At 37.2% G+C, this 19,080-nt stretch overlaps 1 protein-coding gene across 3 annotated transcripts in view; it reads left to right on the forward strand.

Moving 5' to 3' along the window:
* Window positions 1-2,721: 2,721 nt before the first annotated feature.
* Window positions 2,722-19,080, forward strand: part of zfh1 (Zn finger homeodomain 1) — a 55,184-nt gene continuing 38,825 nt past the window's right edge. For 2 of the 3 annotated variants that reach the window (XR_012999436.1, XM_076370928.1), the window contains exon 1: window positions 7,144-7,236. Coding sequence is in view for 2 of the 3 variants with exons in the window: in XM_076370928.1 (XP_076227043.1) it covers window positions 7,146-7,236 (91 nt within the window). In the remaining variant the exon portion in view is untranslated. Of the gene's footprint in view, window positions 4,679-7,143; window positions 7,237-19,080 lie in introns of those variants that run through there. The other variant, XM_076370929.1, reaches the window with a different exon arrangement.

Genomic DNA, 19,080 nt, shown 5'->3' on the forward strand with positions numbered 1-19,080 from the left:
ACCATTCATAATTCTTAAGTCAACGGTCATTTTAAAACTTGTGGTTGCTCAAATCATGATTCATCTCTCTTCATTTTAACTGCGCGACAAAATCCTTTTTTCCTCAAAATTTTCCTTTTCATAAAAAAGAAATTATATTTTTCCATTTAATTGCCAAATTCATGACTTTGTAAGATACGAAATTTTATTACGAGCGCACGAGTGTTCTTGGAGTTCTGTACAAACCTGCTCAAACCTTTCGTTATACATGTACGAGTAGGTATGGTATTAATTTAAGATAGGACAGACTGATTGAATAAAAATGCCCGTTTAGGCTTAATTTCTAAGTTATTAACACGTTTACAAGTGGCTAATCACTATGCAGTTTTCCAGCTTTGTTCTGTTGGTTCAGCACTACATACGCAATACATAATCTTTCTTTAATTTTTATGGTTAAAATGATGAAGAAACTTATAAGTGAAATTATTTGTTTAATCTACGTTCACCGTACATACAAGGGTCCAACTTACGTCTTTCTATCATTAACAACAATAGAGAATTCACCTAACAAAACATCGAAATTAAATATCATACCAACACCCTACGTGAATTCAGACCGTCTACGAACATGTTATTCATAAAAATTATCAACTTCTTTATTTTATATATTTTTTCAGGGAAAGATCATATTCTAGCAAAATTCATAGTCCACCTTCTCTTTGCAAACTTACAAACTTTGTCCGCTGTCAACGAAAATTCTCTCACTTAACCACTGGTCGGTTAAGTGTTAAGTGCACGTATGTTTGAATACGTCCGAACCTGCCGTTCATTGCCTCATCACTGCCGATACAGCGCCGCTCCCGTCTCTTTCGGACATTGTTTCGAAGCGGGTCCTTCCCTTTCATTCAGTAATTCGCAGGCAGCTGCACACTAATAATAGTATCGGACACTGCCGCCAGTGCTCGCCGTCTCTGCTTTCGTCGCGACCGTACGCACATTAACCGTCAATATCGTCGTTTCCGACGATAAGCTTACATACCTTGCCTCTCCGAGCTTTCCTCTGCCGTCTCTTTCTCCAGCCCGTATCATCCGCGTTGCTACTGCTAGACGGAAACGAGGCAACGACTGTCGTCAATCCGTGGAAAGTCGAACGGACAGCTCCCGGATCCAGAAATTCTCGTCTTGCCACGGCGATTACCGCCGCAACATAATTTTTTATCGCTAACTCTGTAGGCAAACAGGAACTCGAATGCGAGAGGATTCGAAGGCTGGCGTTTGAGAGGTGTACGGTGGTCCACCTATACGACTCGCGTTGCTGTCGAATCTTAGGCCAGAATCTTAGGCTTTCGTTTACTGTTACCACTGTTCCTAGCAGGAAAGGGGCGATCGAATGGAAAATTTTACTGATACCGATGCGTTGTCGCCGACATAGGTTGCATTGCGAATAAGAACCGCTTGTCTACACCGAACGTATTACATACCTCACGGCGGTGAAAAGTCAAGGGAATCGACGAAGATAACCGCACGCGCTACGGAACGTTATCTGGTTTCCCCTTCGCCTCCGACGTACGCGAATCAAGTGTTTTGTTACGGAATTACTCGCAAGATCTTTAAACGCTACGGAATGAGTTACGGTTCGAGGAATCTGTAGGATGCTCGAAGATACTCGTACGAGTCTCGAACGTGTATCACATAAAATGTAAACTGCTTATTACAAATCTTATCAAACGTACTAATATTCACCGTGGACATTTCATAAAATTAGTATTTTTGTTTCACCATCAAATAAATAGCAATGCAGATCGAATATTTTTACACTGACTAAACAAGAACCATATCTACAGGTTACATTTTACAAATGACATTGGAAAAGTGAAAACGACAGAGGATGTTCGAGCAACTGCACGATTATCCAAAAAGTACAGTAAAATAAATGAAACAAAGTCCCCATTGATACAGCGAAACACGGTGGAGCGGTGAAGCTAAGTTCCAAGGGATGCACGCACGTGAAGAGGAAGCTATAGAAATAAATACAATATCGGCGCAGCACGCATCCGTCCTTTCGGCAGATAAGTAGCGGGGGCAATCGCGTCCGTGAGCTAATGGGCCCAAAAGATACCGAGTTTCCGGTGAACGTATGCGTCACGATAAGGAGCTCCGCGATGGTCCACGAGCCATTATTGCTGGAAACAACGAGGAGACGCGGCCCGCGTTTCCTCCGGCTCTGTCCCCTTTGTGTAGCAGCCGCATCGCGATGGCTGGGAATCGATATAGCGTGGGGCTCCCAGTTAGCCGACTACGTTCCTGACCTTGATTGCGGCCGACGCACACGCCGAGACGCGACGCAGGTAGGGGATGTGGCGACGCATGGGCAGACGAATATATAGTACGCACCGAATCGCTCGAGGATAACATCTCGTATCCCAGGGAAGGCTAGCGGCGACCTGTGTCGAGCGAGAGGAAGAGGGGAGGAGATGCGAAGGGAGGGAGACAGACTGCGAGAGAGACTGGAGCAAGAGTGGGAGGGACAGGGGGCAAGTTGGATGTTGGTGGAGAGGAGGGGGGACTCCAGCGTGTCCGTCATAATGCATAGAGGGGAGAATAGGAGAACGGTTGGAACGGTTACGTGAGGGGGGGAGGGGTGGAGCGTGGAGGGACGAAGCAGAGGGAAACGGTGGTGGGGAGGGTCGAACAAGGCGAGGGAGACGAAGGAAGAGAGAAGCAGCATGGGGGCGGTGGCTGCTTCGCTACGGCCGCCATCACCATCCGTCCCATCCTATAGTAAACTCCGAAGCAGCAGTCCCCAATCTGTCTCCATGTGTGTTAGTTAGGACCGTGTTTTACCGGTGCTTGCTACTCCAAGCTGGTAGTAACACCGACATTTCTGCCTAGCCCGCTCTCTGCGATGCCCTAGCATCAGCTTTCCCGACACCGTCGCGCTCTTCCCTCGTTCCTTTCTTCTCTCCGTCTTCTTCCCGCTATTCTTTCCCTCCGGCCTGTCTGTCTGTCTGTCTCCTTAAGTGTGTTTTGCTTCTGTGCGTGCGAGAACGCGTGTACGCGAATGAAAAGAATAATCGGTAGAGAAGAAGGAGAAGGCGGCGACGGAGGAGGAGGAGGTGACGGCAAAAGAAGAGGAGCAGCGTATCGCTTTCTGCACGGCCCGTTTCCAAGGATATAACCGGTGCGCGGCCGTCTGTCTCTTCCTCTATTTCTCGACCTTCCCTTCTTTTATCCTCCGTTTCCACTGACAGTGTATAGTGTGATTAGTTAGTCAGTAGTGCACCGCATCGCATAATAGGTTCCTCGGTACGCGACGAGGCGATCGTCCAAACCGATCCTTTGGTCACCATCGGAGTGAGAGCATCATCATCGGGATCATCGGAAAAGCTCCCTTTGTACAGACGAGAAACCGAGAGACGTCTGTCCTGAAGAAATGATGCGGAATTGACCGGCGGATGTCTGCACACGCGGAACGTAGCTCTGAACACACCGAGGAACGGAAACAGGAATCGTCACCCTTTTTCGAAGGGTCGCAGAATCCTCGGGGTCCTCGTAATTTGTTGAATCGCCTGCTCGAGCATACCAGCAACGGACGTCGAAAATCTAACGAGCCTGAGACGCGTCCCACCCAAACGGTCCTCTCGAATTATCGTCGTGGAGTCGTCACTTATCGGATGAGGGGAATGAAGGAACGGACGAGCTATCCGTGGACCTCAGCGCTGCCGCCCGCTGGAATTCCTCCTGTCGTCGTCTGCACATAACCTCTCTCTTTCCCTCGTCTCTCTTTGGTCGCCTCCTGCCTCTCCCCCGCCTCCTCTTACCTATATCTCCCTCTCTTTCTCTCTCTTTTTCTTTCTGTCCCTGTTATCATTCCGTCTCTCCTTCTCCCTTTCCGTCGGCCACCGACACTTGGCTCGCTCCTCTATTTCGCATCGAAGAAGAAACGTGATCAACATTCCCGTGTTTCGTTGAACTCGACGTGCGCGCGAGTGACACGGTGTCGCTTTTAATGTTCACCGCGACGGCGAGTGCTCGTCCACCGGTGCGTGGACACACGGGATCGAGGGCCGATCATCGGTGATCAAGAAACACACACCCACACCCACATACACACACACACACGCGCGCGCGCGCGCGTAACAGTGCATATACTCACGCTCGATCACGGTTCACCGAGAGCCGATTATTGTAGTCATTCTCGTCGCGTCGCACGAGCAATCAAAGGGAAGCAACCGCACGCTGGAACGTCGACGGACGCGAAGAATCTCGGTCGACGGTTGATGAGAGAAAGAACAAAACGGAACGTACACGCATACGCATCGAGCGTTTTTTCCTTGCCAGTTGGGCAATTGAGAATCATCGCGGCGGTCACGATCGAACTCGTCTCGGGACTCTCTTTTCTTCATATCGGCGCACCCCGATGTGGGAACGGGCGTTGATTGTTGTTACCCCGTAACGGCGACGCATCTATACGGACGATTCGACAAACAGCGAGGAAGAGTGCAACCATGCGTCGCTGTACCTTGAAACGTCACAGATCACGCTGGACGAACTCTTGAGCGGGATCGCGGGAGGTGTCACGGCTGCAGAAACATTCAACCTGGCGGAATCGTCGGAGATACGCAACAATTACCTCGAGGAGCACCAGTTCGTGCTCACGTGAATATGAATATGACTCTCGTCCGAAATACGTTCAAAGGTGAGTCTCGCACTCGTTCTCTTTCTCTTTCTTTTTCATAACTCGTACGCGTGCATCTGAAACGTTTCTTCGTTTCTCGCGGTTCGTGTCGTTGGCGACTGCGCAGTAAGCGCCACGGAATCGTTGTTTAGTTAACCGGTTCTTCGTTACCGCGGAACGAGCAAAACGATAAATGTGATTTAATTGACGATTTTCAAGAACGAGCGAACTTGTCAAAACCGTATCGCGACACGGGGTGCATCATTCCGATGTCTCACGCGAAATCCGATGATTAGTGGACGATGCACTTTGACCGTGCCGAGCGTGTTTAAGAACGTAAATTCTCTGTGCACTACGATGACGCGGTCATTACATTGTACTTTATCAATAACCGTATCATCGGCGATAGAATTCTTCGTTTTAGGTCTCGTCTCAAGTCGTGAGCACCTACACGTGATTTCTGCGTGCTCTTCGTAAATACCTCTTCGTAAATACGCCTGCGGTGCGCGCGCGAACGCGTCAGTACGGCCGAATACGCGTTTTATTTAACACATGTGGACCCTCCACGCATGCGCACGTGGCTCACGAAAATACCCATTTTTCAGCAATACAGCATCTACAATTCAGCCGTGACGCTTGCACACGATGTTTTGTGTCGTAAGATTTCTTCATAAAAGAGTATATTATAGACGCGACGCGCTTCTTTTACTTTGAATCGTTTCTCTATTAACGTTACAAAAACATTGAACTTGTTTTTTACGATCGATAACGCGTAATACAAAATTATCTCTACAAAAATTACTGAACCAGTTAACGTGGCGCGAGAACCACGTCAACGCTCCTAACCTTCAAAATGGGGGTGTGCTGTAAACAATTCGTGGAACGTCTCGAACGCCTTTCGAATTCTTTTTGCACGTGCAGCAAATCGCCAGGAACGGCCCTCAAAAATATGTATTTTTTTGCTCAGTGTGATTTATAAAATTTCGCAATTTCTCTTCGATCCGCGCATGTTTCTTTTTTTTTATCGGCGGAATATGTTGGCGTTGACGTCGCGTCACCTAACAACTATCCACCGGCCGCTTTTTTCGTGATTCACGGATATGCGTACAGTCCCTGTTCCGATGAACTTTAGACCCGGGAGCGTATGTATTCTGCTTTCGTTGGCTAGTGTGTATACGAAAAAACGAATCGAGAGGCGGCACGCGTTGTGCGACGCGACCGTCGGAAGTCTCGTTTTTGTTTTAGCATTTTCACGCGGAAGATCAGCATCCCGCTTCGAAGTACCGAGACTTCACCCCCTCCACAGCGGCGTTACGACGGAACAGTACTTTGTTTCGTTCGAACGCCGTTCGCGATACGTTTACAGGCACCCATAGGCGTAATGCGTGTGCTCGAGCACGAGTTTTTCTCGAGTTGCTATTTTCTATCGGATTGATTGAACGTGCTTCAAATACGAAATAGAGAAATTTAATTATATCGTAAACATTTGTTCTTTTCCGTTAACTACGTCCTATAGGAATTGCAGATAAATAAATACTTTTAACAAAAAAGACTTTATCGGTTACTATAAAAATGCAGAATTATTGAACAGTAATATGAAAGAAATTGAGATAGCCATAGGACTCTACTTGGTTAAGCACGTTGATAGTTTCACCTTCATACACTGAGAACTAACGCAATTGCCGCCAAGCGTATTTTGACAGATTTTCTGCACATAGCAGATATTATATTCAAAGAATGATATTATATATCATTGATATAAATATTTATTTTCTTGTTATTTCTTGTTATTTTCGACCAGTGATCGTCGCGGCATACATCAATAAAAAATATTTATTGCACCTTCGTCACCAGATGTTGACTAGTTACACGTAAATTGAAATCTCGATGACCGTAGTGTCAGTGGATGCGTTTACTCCGAATGCATCGGCTGGATTGATATAAAATTACTATCAATGTAGATGTCGAGGTTTTTAAAGGTTTATGAAATTATTTTCTAAGATAATCCTGTATCAATCTTCCATAGTAATTTTCATTAGAAGAATTTTTCCTTATCGTCATAGTTTCGAGCATATTCTAAGAAACCATTGTCATTGGTCCATTTGATATTATATCGTTTGAATAAAATCGTATCTAGCTTCGCTGAATGCGAGTGTCTCATTGTTAGTAACGGGGTTCTTTTTCGCCGAAGGAACTGACTTAGCAACGGTATCGGGCCAATCACGTCCACCAGGAACGTAATCCGACGCTGACGAGGCCAAGATCAACGCGGGCCGTTTCTTCGCGGAGTCAATAGAATGCAACCGATACACGAAGCGTTCTAAGTGCCGGTGATTATTGAACAAGTCCGCGATGAGAGTCGTGGCCCGTGCGAAAATATTTACCGATTGTACGTTTCCGCGGGATCTATTTTTAAGATCAGGTGGGACGACGCGACGCCTCTGTTTCTCCTGTTGCGATCATGCCAGCCGGCGCCGATAAAAGAATCATGGGTCCTCCGCGATTTCAATCGATTCGCAGCTTGCGATTAATCGAGCCCGTAACTCAATCACTCAGACTCCTCGTTAATCGGTTTTACGGTAAATATTTACATGCCGTGTCTGAACGACTGACTGCTAACTGTTGTTTGGGGGCTTGGTCTCGTTAACAGAGTAGAATGTTAGAGAGATTAGAAAGAAACAAAGTACTCGGTTTTGTTAACTGTTTTTGAATATTTTTTTATCTACTTCAGGGTGCAATTTTTGGATAATAAAGTAACATACAGTGTTGTTTATGTAATATTTAACCATTTCAGTGTCGCGGGTCTCTGAAAAAGCTGGTCGAAAAGTTCCATACGCGATCGTGCTTCATTCATTTTAATTTAGAAACTGAATTATGCTTTTCTAATCCCATATAAAAAATACTAAATTGTGTGGTCGCTTAATTTTTTAATTTTTAAGCAGGTAATAAAAAAATATAGAGTTTCGTATAGTCAAAGTAGATGTATTAATATATAAAATGAAAATTTATAAATTAATGTTTATTACAGTAACAATTTATTAATTCTCCTTAATTATCACATGCCTCAATTAAATTTGTTTCATTGAGTATCATACCAGTTAATTTTTTAATTGAAAATAAAAATTGTCACGTATATTAGAATGATGCTCCTCTCAGTGTTCTCAAGATTTTCATTTTATTCGAAGTCTGACAGAACTCAGTAAAGTAATGATACTTGTCCGATTCACAATTTTGCAAACTGCTTTACATACAGCCTATAAAAGTCTCTATTTGCAGAAGTATTCTCATTCTAAGTGGTAACTTTTATCTCACACGTGAATGCAATTTCTGCCCGAATATCTCAATGTTTCAGCAATTTAGACAGGAGTCGCACTGGCCGCTTCAAGATCGTGCCAAGAAAGTGCATATCCGAGTTTGAGATTATGAATCGTATATTGATCGGTTTGCGAAATTCGCCGGTCTCGAAATAAATCTTCGCCGCGCGTCGAACGTTTTCCTTCGGTTGCGCTGAATTCCCCAGCACGTTTCGCGGGCTTCGTTTGTCCGTTTGACGTACGAAGGATACATTGTTCTTGTCGACGGATAAGATTCCTTATATTCCATCGAAGAGATGAAAGATGGTACTGTATTAGCTGCAGAGCAGCGTGTGCAGTGTACTGTTGTACGGTCGCGAGCTTTTCAAAAGAAATTAAATTGTTTTATAGAATTGTTAAGATTGGTTCACATTAATGGTCGAATTCAAATACGGCCAGGTCACTATCGACTTTAAACCGTTTGCATTCGAGCTCTAATTGCATGTTTGACCGATTACGCGTAGATAATTTATTATTTTATTCATAATTTAGTTTTTTTGAAATATTCACTATTAACCTTTATTAATAACTATAACACTTCAAAATGCAAAATATACTATATATTAACATAATCAAGACCGATAACGCAGTTTTCTGTCATTTTAAATTCTTTAGCTGAATATCGGTAACAACATATTTAGTCCTTCGTGATTTTATATTTTTTAAAGAACATGTTTACCGCTTAATACTATGTTATTTCAAAATCTGTAGCTAAGTATTGACAATATAGTCCTATCATTTATTTTTTATAGTCATACGCATTTGAATAGCAAACTATTACAGTATTCAGCTATAGACGTTGGGGAATTGTATGTGATCGTGAATATATTATTAACATTCGAAATAATACAAGTTACAGCCCAATAGATAAATCCATTGATAGATAGATTTAAAATTAAAACTTTGAACTGTTCAGTGAAAATAATAGTATGCTTTTTGTCTATGTTTATTCTATTTTTAATTCCTCTTAACTCTTATACGTTATTCGTACATGTTTGTTCACAAGTATATGAACCGTCAGAACATTTAAAATTAAACTTTTACAATAGAATTAAAATGTTAATGTGCAAGGTTAACTTAAAGCAGAGAAAATATGATTTAGAAGTTAAACGTGTGATAAATAACTTTTATTTATAAAACAGTTTCATTCAACCACCACGGTATTCGTATCGAGTGCTGATATGCCTCTAAGGTTTTTTTTACAGTTTCTCTCCTCCTCTTCTCCAATGATTTTAACACTATGTCGAGTTATCGGCGTACCAAATGATTCTATATTTTTCAAAACGATACATAAAGAAATAGTAAAGTGCTATGTGCACTAAAGACTGCGATAAATGGTATTTTCTGGTGCAAGAGTACTGGAGAACGCGTGATCGCTAGGGATGAGCTCAAATTCGACTTGTATTCACAAGTTCGAGTTAATTTTAGTACTTAACACTTTATCTACCGCAAGCCTAGCCTTTTCGATTTTGAATGCTTAACAATCAGTGACTGTTAAAATTACGATGGTTTAAAACAAAAGAAATCAGAATAACATGACGAGATTCCCTTATACTTTGATCTAAAAATTACAAAGTTTTTTAAGTGAAAACATACACTCTTACGCGACCATGAAAATTGTATTGGTAATTAATAATGATTGTTTTGGTTAGGATTGGTAGATAAAGTGTTAACTAGTTAGCTGTTTTTGACGAGTATACTTGTCATGAAGAAATGGCAAGGTTTTGTGTTATAATGAGTATACTCGTCCAAAAACAGCCAACTGGTTAAAAGAATATTCATTTTTGAAACAATCAATGTTATAGGTATACATAATTTGAATGAAGATTTTTGAAAAAAATTATTTATAGATATAAATACATATACACACCAGAATAAGGTACTTTTTCAAAGGGGTCGCAAACTGGTTAACATCTTGCTGATCGGTCACGAGTATACTCGTGTTTATCGGTTCAAGATGTTCATGAATTTTGTTGTATTTGCACTTACATTAATTTATACTTGAAAGCAATGTAAATGTTTATAAGAGCGTTTTAAATTGTATTCATTAGTTTATATTATTTAAATCATTTTAACATATTATATGTGAATAAAATAAAGTATATAAAGTATATAAATTTAAATTGAAAAATTTGAAAAATTTCAACAAATTCACCAGTCAGCAAGGTGTTAAGTTCCGTTTTGTAGATTTCGAATATCACACGCAAGGAGTAATGTTTCTTTCTTTTGTGGAATGTATTAAATCTGTACAAATTGATTTATACCTAGAGGATGAGCATTTGAAAATTTCGAAAATATATTTACGAATGCAACGTTAAACAGAAATAAAGCTCGTAAAAGTAAATTCGAACTTTGACAATAAGAGACAATATATTGTGGGTTTATGTTCAACAAGTATTGTGATTTTGCTCGAGTTCAATGTTGTAAGTGTTCTTTTCTTCCGATTAAAATTATTATGAGAGGTTTGAATTTATTTTGGTCAAAGTTCGATTATATTTAACCAGTTAACTGCGTTCGACGAGTGTACACATCTTAAAATCACAATGATACTAATTCTTTCAATGATAAATTATTTTTTTTTAGATAAACATATAATTATTCTTCGTTATGAATTGTCTTTTTGTTAAAATATATTATAGGTGCAGTTGGCCTGTATTAGACAAGTATTTATACATTTCATTATTTGATTTCATTGCAAGTAGTATCAGAGATTTTTTTAATTAAATTTCACAGTTGACGGGTTAAAAGGACAGCTTACTTAAGTACATTTCTCATTATAGATTTCTGCGTGGGTCTATCAATGTATTAAGTAATCCAATTACAGTTATTAACATTGATTTATATTAGTAACAACTTTTGAATGTTTTAATCGTTCAACACTTAAGAATCAAAAGTGAGAACACGTACTATCTCTGGTAAGAAACTATTCGACCCAACAGACTACTTAAGGTTATAATGATAACGATCATTGTGTATAAGTAAAACATTAATATAAAAATGAACATATTCGTTTCACTACAAACTATAAAACATGAGTATTGAACCAACGATCCGATCTTGCAGTTATTCACTTCAAAACGCTAAAGAATTTTTTTGAGAATTTATCGTGACTTATCGCAACTAATTTTTTATAATTTTTTCATCATTTTATGTGCAAGTTCTACACGTGCATTATTATAAAAAGATTTGAAAGAAACTATTCAACTATAAAAATTTTAAGATTACAAATGCTAAAGTAGCATCAATGAAAAAGAAGAAATAACCAAAATAGCCACGTTTTAAAGAATCATTGTTAATGAATACAATTTTTCAAATTAAAAAATAAAATACAAAATACATTTAACATATTCACTTTTGAAGTTCCCGCTTTTTCGTCTCTTGCACATTTGCATAGAATTACAATCACATAGAATTTTTATTCTAGAATCATTTTCATAAATTAATTCCCATTTAATCATTGAACGCCGCGATGTTTACAGTACACGGTGCGATTAATTGAAAAAGATTGTATTTACTGTTCCACGTTCTATTCTTGTCGTAGTTGGAGAGTCAATAAGTCACTCGGATCGATAAAATGAATTATTTCTCAATTGCGGGAGGTAACCGTTCTGTTTCTGCGCGATCGTAAGGTGCCATTTGCGTTAATTTCGTTGTTCCGCGACTATACTGTGTCTTTAAGCAGCGCGTGCTTCCATACATGCACGGCCGGCTTGTATTTGCAAAGTTCTCAAACACGACGGACGACAAAAGAGTAATTAACTGCTTTCGGCGGCACGCGGTCGCCCGTGTAGATGTATTTGCTCGGATGTTTCATTTTAGTTTGTACTTATCCAGACGCGTCCTCGATCCTCCTGCGCTTTACATTACCTTCCACTTGTTTCTCTTGCTCGGCTCCTCTTCACGTGGAACTTTTTAATTAAATAGTTTTTTAATATCTCCAACGAACTCATTATCTAAAATCGGTGACGTGTTATTGCTCGAATCCATTAAAACTTTACTCGCTCGAGTTTCGCGTTTGATTACAACGTATCCATACATTTCCCACGGTTGCAATGGCGCACTCATAATTAGACTGTGGATTTGATGCATTTCTAAATTAATTGTGAAAAGTTTAAGGAAAATTAGTTGGAGTTTCGATATTTCGGTTCCTTTTTCATTGTATCATGTTTTTTTATCTTTGTAGATTTTTCTGAATTTGTCTGTGATCTGTGAGTTTGGCAAATAGAATGCGTGTACTTACAGTTGTATTATAATTAAGACTAGTATTATTAGAAAATGATGCTAATAATAGACGAAAGTAATCGTATTTTCTTATATTGTTATAATATAGAAGATTTTAAATATATTTTATTATATTGTTATAATGTAGAAGATTTTAATCATATTTTTACTTGCCGCACGTGCATAAGCAAAATAATATTTTCGCTGTAAGGAGTAAAATATACTAAACGAGTGTGACTAACATGATAAAAATGTCTACTGTAAAAGTTACATAAGTATACACAAATGTCAATTTTAAAGCTTTTCTTATTGGGTGGTGCATAGCTTTAAAATTGTAATTTTATATCCCATATTTACCGAAAAGTCCTTAACTGTATCGTTTTTGTTTATACTTTAGTACTTAATACATAAACATCAAGTATTGGAACATAAAACCGCGATATGAAATATTAGGTTGTTCCAAAACTACCTGTCATTTTATTGATATAATCAATGCACAATATTTTATGCCTTATCACGTAACTTCGATCTATTCTACCTTCCAAACATACTGATCCTATTTTCTTTCCTTTCCCCAAAAGCCTCGCAGTGTCATCGTTCCACCATTTCTGCCAAATGAAACATTACAATTAGACTACGAAAGAAACTTATAGGACATCCTAATACATATAAATGTATAAATCAAGTAACATCCGTGTTATTTGCGGTTTACATAATCGTTTTAAGAAATTCGAATTTAATCTCAGTCGCGAACGATTAATAATACTTACATATAATAATTTCGTATTTATTTAGTTAGTATTAATAATATGATACGTCATCGATGCTAAAACGCGCGAAGACAAATACGCCAAGAGGGTTCTTTCAATTTCAATAAATCCGTATTAAACAGTTATTATGCTATTCACGCGTATCCCGCGCGTATCCATCAGAACACGTCCAAACATATAATCATACCAGTGTCTCATAATTGTGGGTAATAAGAAATGTTCCTGGCAAAGAATCTTCGCCGATGAATCACAGTGACCCAAATTACACAATTTCGAATGCTTCTTCGGTCTTGATATCTCAGTCCCTGTATCTTCGATGGTATTCAATTCGAATATTAATTTTCCGCCTCAAAAGATACAGAATTCGAAAGAAATTAGAAAACTGTTCACCAACTATATGGCTACCAGTGATATTTATTCATTTTAACCGAAGTAGTTTGAGATATATTTTATTTTTACGAAATAATAATTATATTTGGATAATAATTATGTAGATAGTTATAAGTAAAATATTGTTGTTTACTTAAACATAGATTTTAATGGCTTAATTTATTGAAATTTTACTTCTAGAATATCTTAAACAGGGTAAGCATTTCATTAAAGTGCAAAATTTTATTGTAAACAATTACAGATTATCATAAGTACTGTAACTGCATATATACTTTCCTTTAATTCTTCAATTTAGCGATAAGTTTTGCGGACTGTCGCTCATTTTCGGCTTGCGTTTTCTTTAAATGCTTTAACTCTCATTTTATAAAAAATGTACTAATATTCTTAAATCTATTGACATTTATTTAATGAGTCTTTTTTCAATTGTTTTACATCTTACAATAGACGTAAATAAAAATAGATATATTAAAGTTAAACGGAAAGTTTGTCGCAAAATATCTCAATAGAGTGCCAAGCAATAACAAAATAGCTTGGATACTTTGTTTAACACATTGAGTTTCGCGTGTACCATTTTTGGTACATGCCAACTCTCCAAAGAAAATATTTTTCGTATGACAAGTGTTATGAATAGTGGTACACGTCGCATAGCAACAAAAATGCAAACAAAAGATATCAGAATATATAAACGTCACCAAAAATTTAAATATAACTTCATATTTTGTTTTAAAAATTCAATACAGAAAAGTAGGGTAAAATGGATCGCTTTTCTTTTAATCGTAATAACAAAGTATCTGGAGCAATAAACACATAAAACCTTTTTTGGAAGTCTTAAGTATACTTTTTATTATAAAGAAATAAAGGATTTTTTAAATAAAAATATTTAGTTATGAAGAAAAATACGATTCTCCAAGGGTATTGAAATATTGTAGGTGCAAATATGGTAGGATAAAATGGAACACTCATATAATCATATAAACATACAATATCTTACAACAATATCATACAACATCTCTACTACATCAAAATTGCCAGCTGAATGTGTTTAATTGTTAACTGATATAAAGAAACTATAAATATATATGATTTCATGAACAAAAGTACAATTAAATGTGTCATCTTTTCCTGCATTGGTACATTCTAATTGTTTAATTACAAACTAGTTTTAATAATAAAATGTCCGTCTTCATCGCATGTTCGATTCTAATTTACCATGCATCAATACGATTATACGTAATCAATTAAAACTATAAACAAAGCACATAGCAAATGATTCCCGTTGCCCATGTGCTAAAGTTCCATTTTGCTCCGCGCATCAAAATTTAGAAAAGCATTTAAAATTTACAGTTAAGGAACGTAGAATCTAGTACTGTAGTTATCTTATTCACTTTTTTAACCGAAAGGTAAAAATGAATACGTACAACAACTATATGACATTGAATCTTTTTCATTGAATATCTTTATAATACTGTTAATCGAAAAATAATTCATGCACTGATCTGCAGTCGATCTCAAACTATAACACACCGAGGATTTATTAGAACCATGTCAATGCAATATCAATTTGACACGAGCTCTTTATGTATGAAAAACATTACTGTCCGGTTTTACCTGACCGTTTCGTTTTACCCTACTTTTTCCTACAGTTTTTAAGTAAAATATAATCTACATTTCCGGGACAAGGGACACATTAAAGTGCAAAATAAAGGAAGAAAGGTTGCAAGGTATTTCGTTTTTAATAATAAAAAGCTATAATAAGCTTGACGTATCTGAATCACAGCGTAATTCGGAAAGCTTGAAATTCTTAATACTTTGACTGTCACGTTACCTGAATTTGGGTGACATTTTTTACATCAACTTAAATATTAATTTTCTTGGTGATGTATCGAACAAACTGAATTTTATTAGGTGTATTAAACATAGAAAGGGCAGTAGAGCAATCATTATGAAAAATACTGACTTTTTGGTGTCTGTTTTATTAGTACTAGAACTACTGAACAGTAAAATTGACTGTTATGTATCTTCTTATAAAATTTATAAAAATGCATTCATTAAGGTTTCAATTTGCTTATATTCCAGTTTTAGGTTAATCTAAACCAATTTACTTAATAATTTTTCATTTTTAATGTTCCTTTTCAATAATTGTAAAAGAAGAGATCCGAAATGTGTCATTTTGTCCCATCTGGTATTTCTAGAATTAAGAAAACTGTTTCAATTGCATGGGAGTTTTGACAGTCAACATGTTAATTCGAAAATTGAAAACTACTCTGCGACGTTCTCTTTCATCTATTTCATTTAGCATGAAACGAAGATGCGGTTTTCGTGCGTTTCTCTCAAATTAATCGACGAAGTTGATGCGACTGATTGGTCGGCATTTAGCTTGCGACCAATTGGCGCGCGCGTTCCATTGATTGGCTGGTGCGTGCGCATAATACCATGGAATAACAGTGCCATTTGCGTTCAATCGCGAACATTGCCGAAGATTTACCGCCGTACGTTTGCTCCTTTTTCCAGCACGACGCTAGTTCCGAACCATCTTTTCTCAACACTGCCAAAATCATGAAGACTCTGCGCGCCATTGTTACGCTCGCTCTTATATTCGAGTCTAACCGGAGGTCATAACTGAACTATGTGAAATAAAGGGTAGAAAAATGAATGGGCAACTGACTTTATTTTTTTTTATGAGTACTGAATCTTGATGTTTCCATAACCTACAAAATGATTGTTTTTTTTTTAATGCCGCGGGATAAAGTAACAAATATTGGCAATAGTTTATTTAATTTAACATATTTTCTTGAAATTTGAAAAATGTAAAATTTTTGATATTTCAAGGATGAATACACGTGATGCGACTTGAACTTACTATTGCATAATAAAAATTATTCAGGATCTATCACTAGTATTTTTCTCGGGCTTTTCATAAAAGCTTCTAATATTCACATTGAAATCCTAGAAAATATAATTATAAATTTACCGTAAACTTTTTGGGGATAACGACAAAGATGCTGCTTAAAAATATTTTTGATTTTTTTCATTTTAGTCCACCTTGTGACGTGTCTTCGAAGTCTTCAAGTTATTCATGTCTTAATATGTGTTCTAATGAACATATATAAGAAATTACATAGTATGTGTAACTAAAAAATAACTAAATAAGTTCCAAAGAAAACTGAAAGTATTAGTTGAATCGTTATTGAAAACAAATTCATGAAAATTAATGATTTTTTATGATCTTCACTAGGAAGTACTCCCTTAACCCCTTTCCCTATGATTTATTTCATAACTTCGGTAAGATGACTTTGTCATTAATAATTTACAAAAACACAAGGAACAATACCCAATTCGTCTATATTCCCCTTTATCTCAGAACATAATAATTAATAACAGCAAAACAGTATTTAATCAGAACCCAAAATAATTCAGTGACATTCAATTTGTGTAATTTCCATTTGAGAACTTCCTCACAAGTCAACCCCTTGTTGTACCATTTAGCTGGTCAAAAATCGGGTCATAATTATGGCGACCGATATATCACTCGTGTTGCGACCTAAACTTGTAATATGCATGTTTGGTCCAAAAATTTGATCACTAGTCAGACTCGTCAAAGCATGGCAAGGTGTTAAACTCCATACTGTATGGCAAAGGATTAAAACCATTTGTATTCGACGATCACGGTGTATTGTCACAAAAAACAATGTTTCCGTGAGGAATCATGACCAAGTAGTTTTAACGTTCTGGAAGATGGCGGCCGCGCCCTATCAAGCTCAATGACCTCTCCGACAAATCGTTTACTTCTCGCGCGGTACCGGCGTCAGCCAGATCGCCGCGTCGCATCTTCAGCGCCGTGCGAACGCGCCTTTATGGCCTGATCCACGTTGTACGCGTGACGTAAGCTCGCTCATGTTTTTCTTTCCACCTCCGGTTGTTGGAGGTACCGGCCCACTGCCGATGGGATCAAGTTCACCATGTTACGTATACGCTCACCATCAATCCATTCAGTGTCATTTCGAAGGAATCGGTCGGTAGTGAATGAAAAAATATAGCACTGCGAGGAGTTCCACGAAGTTTTTATTTTATTACGAACCTAACAGAACCCTTGACCTCTTGCAGTTCGAACTATCCTTGGTTTTTCACTTGGGAACTTACGTCAATGTTATTTGATTCAACTGTAGTTTAAGGTGGCAGTTCAGTGTATCATTTAATATTAACATTAACATTAAAACTACCAAATAGTTAAATTGACTTTTTGAAATTCCTCTATAGAAATTTCAAGAATGCATCCATTGAGATTTTAATTGATTTACATTTTAATTTTCATATTTCTAAATCAGTTTCTATAATAATTCATCACAGAAACATCTGTTACTGTTTTAGTAATTGCAAAAAGAAGAAATCAGGAAGACATCATTTTGACCCGTCTGGTAGTTTTAGTGTTAAGTAGATTTGAAAGGTACTAATATTGTAACTGTTTAATAGATGCATAGTATGAATAGGGATAAGTATAGCAAAAAGTATGTAATGTTTCACTGTTGTAATGAAATTGTTTGTGAAGTTTATCTCATCATAAAACAGTAAAGGATAAATCAGGCGGATGTTGTGTGTATTCGGAATCAGAATATTATACTTTCTAGTAATTTTCTCATCTGAAATTATTTTATAATTTCATTTTGTTCATTGTCCAAACTAAATTGATATTTATCAATAAATATTTATCAATGACCTGGTGAAATACATCAAAAGTTTAGAATAAATGCTTTTTATGTAAAGCTCATTTTTCGAAAAAAATTAATGAATATGGATCATTTATGGTCCCGTCGAAAGTTTAATTGTTTAGTTTCTGTAAAAAGGAGAAATCAGACTGCTTGGACCTGCCACGTAAAAAATCTTGTATCTATTGAGATTAAATACCCCAAATCCCTTTCTTCGTGGTCAGTTCAATTTTAAATTTTAAGAGGTTAGTGAAAAAGCATATTGTTAGCGGAGAGTTAATAACACGTGCCATGTTTGTATGTAATGTAATTGAAAAATACAATTTATTTTTATATCTTATTTGCTTGTATTAGTTTCGAAGTATTAATCACGCATTTGAACACATAAAAACGTATAAATAAAACATATTCGAACCGTATAAATGCACACATTCTCAATTCAACGATCACAGCGTTATTTATAACACTGGGAACATCAAGTTCGACAGTTCCTTGGTTGATAAAACGAAATATTGTTGATAAAAATTATCTTTATAATTTCGTGAATCAAAGAACTCATTAAGATGTATGGGCTTCGAACATATACAGTAAAATAAGTATTTGCATATATGTATGCACCAAATGTTGCAAAATCGTTTTTCAAAGTCAACATTACTGCTACAGATGCAAACACATTCTTACAGTTTGAAAGGTTAAAATAATCCTAAAATATGTACATTTTAAAATGTACAATAAATGATTGAAACGTCCAACAAATGAGATTATCGATTTTGAATATGTTCATCTAGCATTTCATCGTTCACGAGATACATACTTATTTTTTCTATCTTATCGACTTCATTACGAAACATTAAGTGTTTCCTGCAGTTTGAAATATATACATGATAAAAAATATAATATTATAGTACAATAATCTATTTGATAATGTATCATCGTCCTCATTAATAATTAGATATTTTGTCAACAGTGATATTCGTAAAATCAAA

This window comes from Nomia melanderi, chromosome 9, assembly GCF_051020985.1.
Source record: "Nomia melanderi isolate GNS246 chromosome 9, iyNomMela1, whole genome shotgun sequence".
In the NCBI taxonomy this organism is placed as follows: domain Eukaryota; kingdom Metazoa; phylum Arthropoda; class Insecta; order Hymenoptera; family Halictidae; genus Nomia; species Nomia melanderi.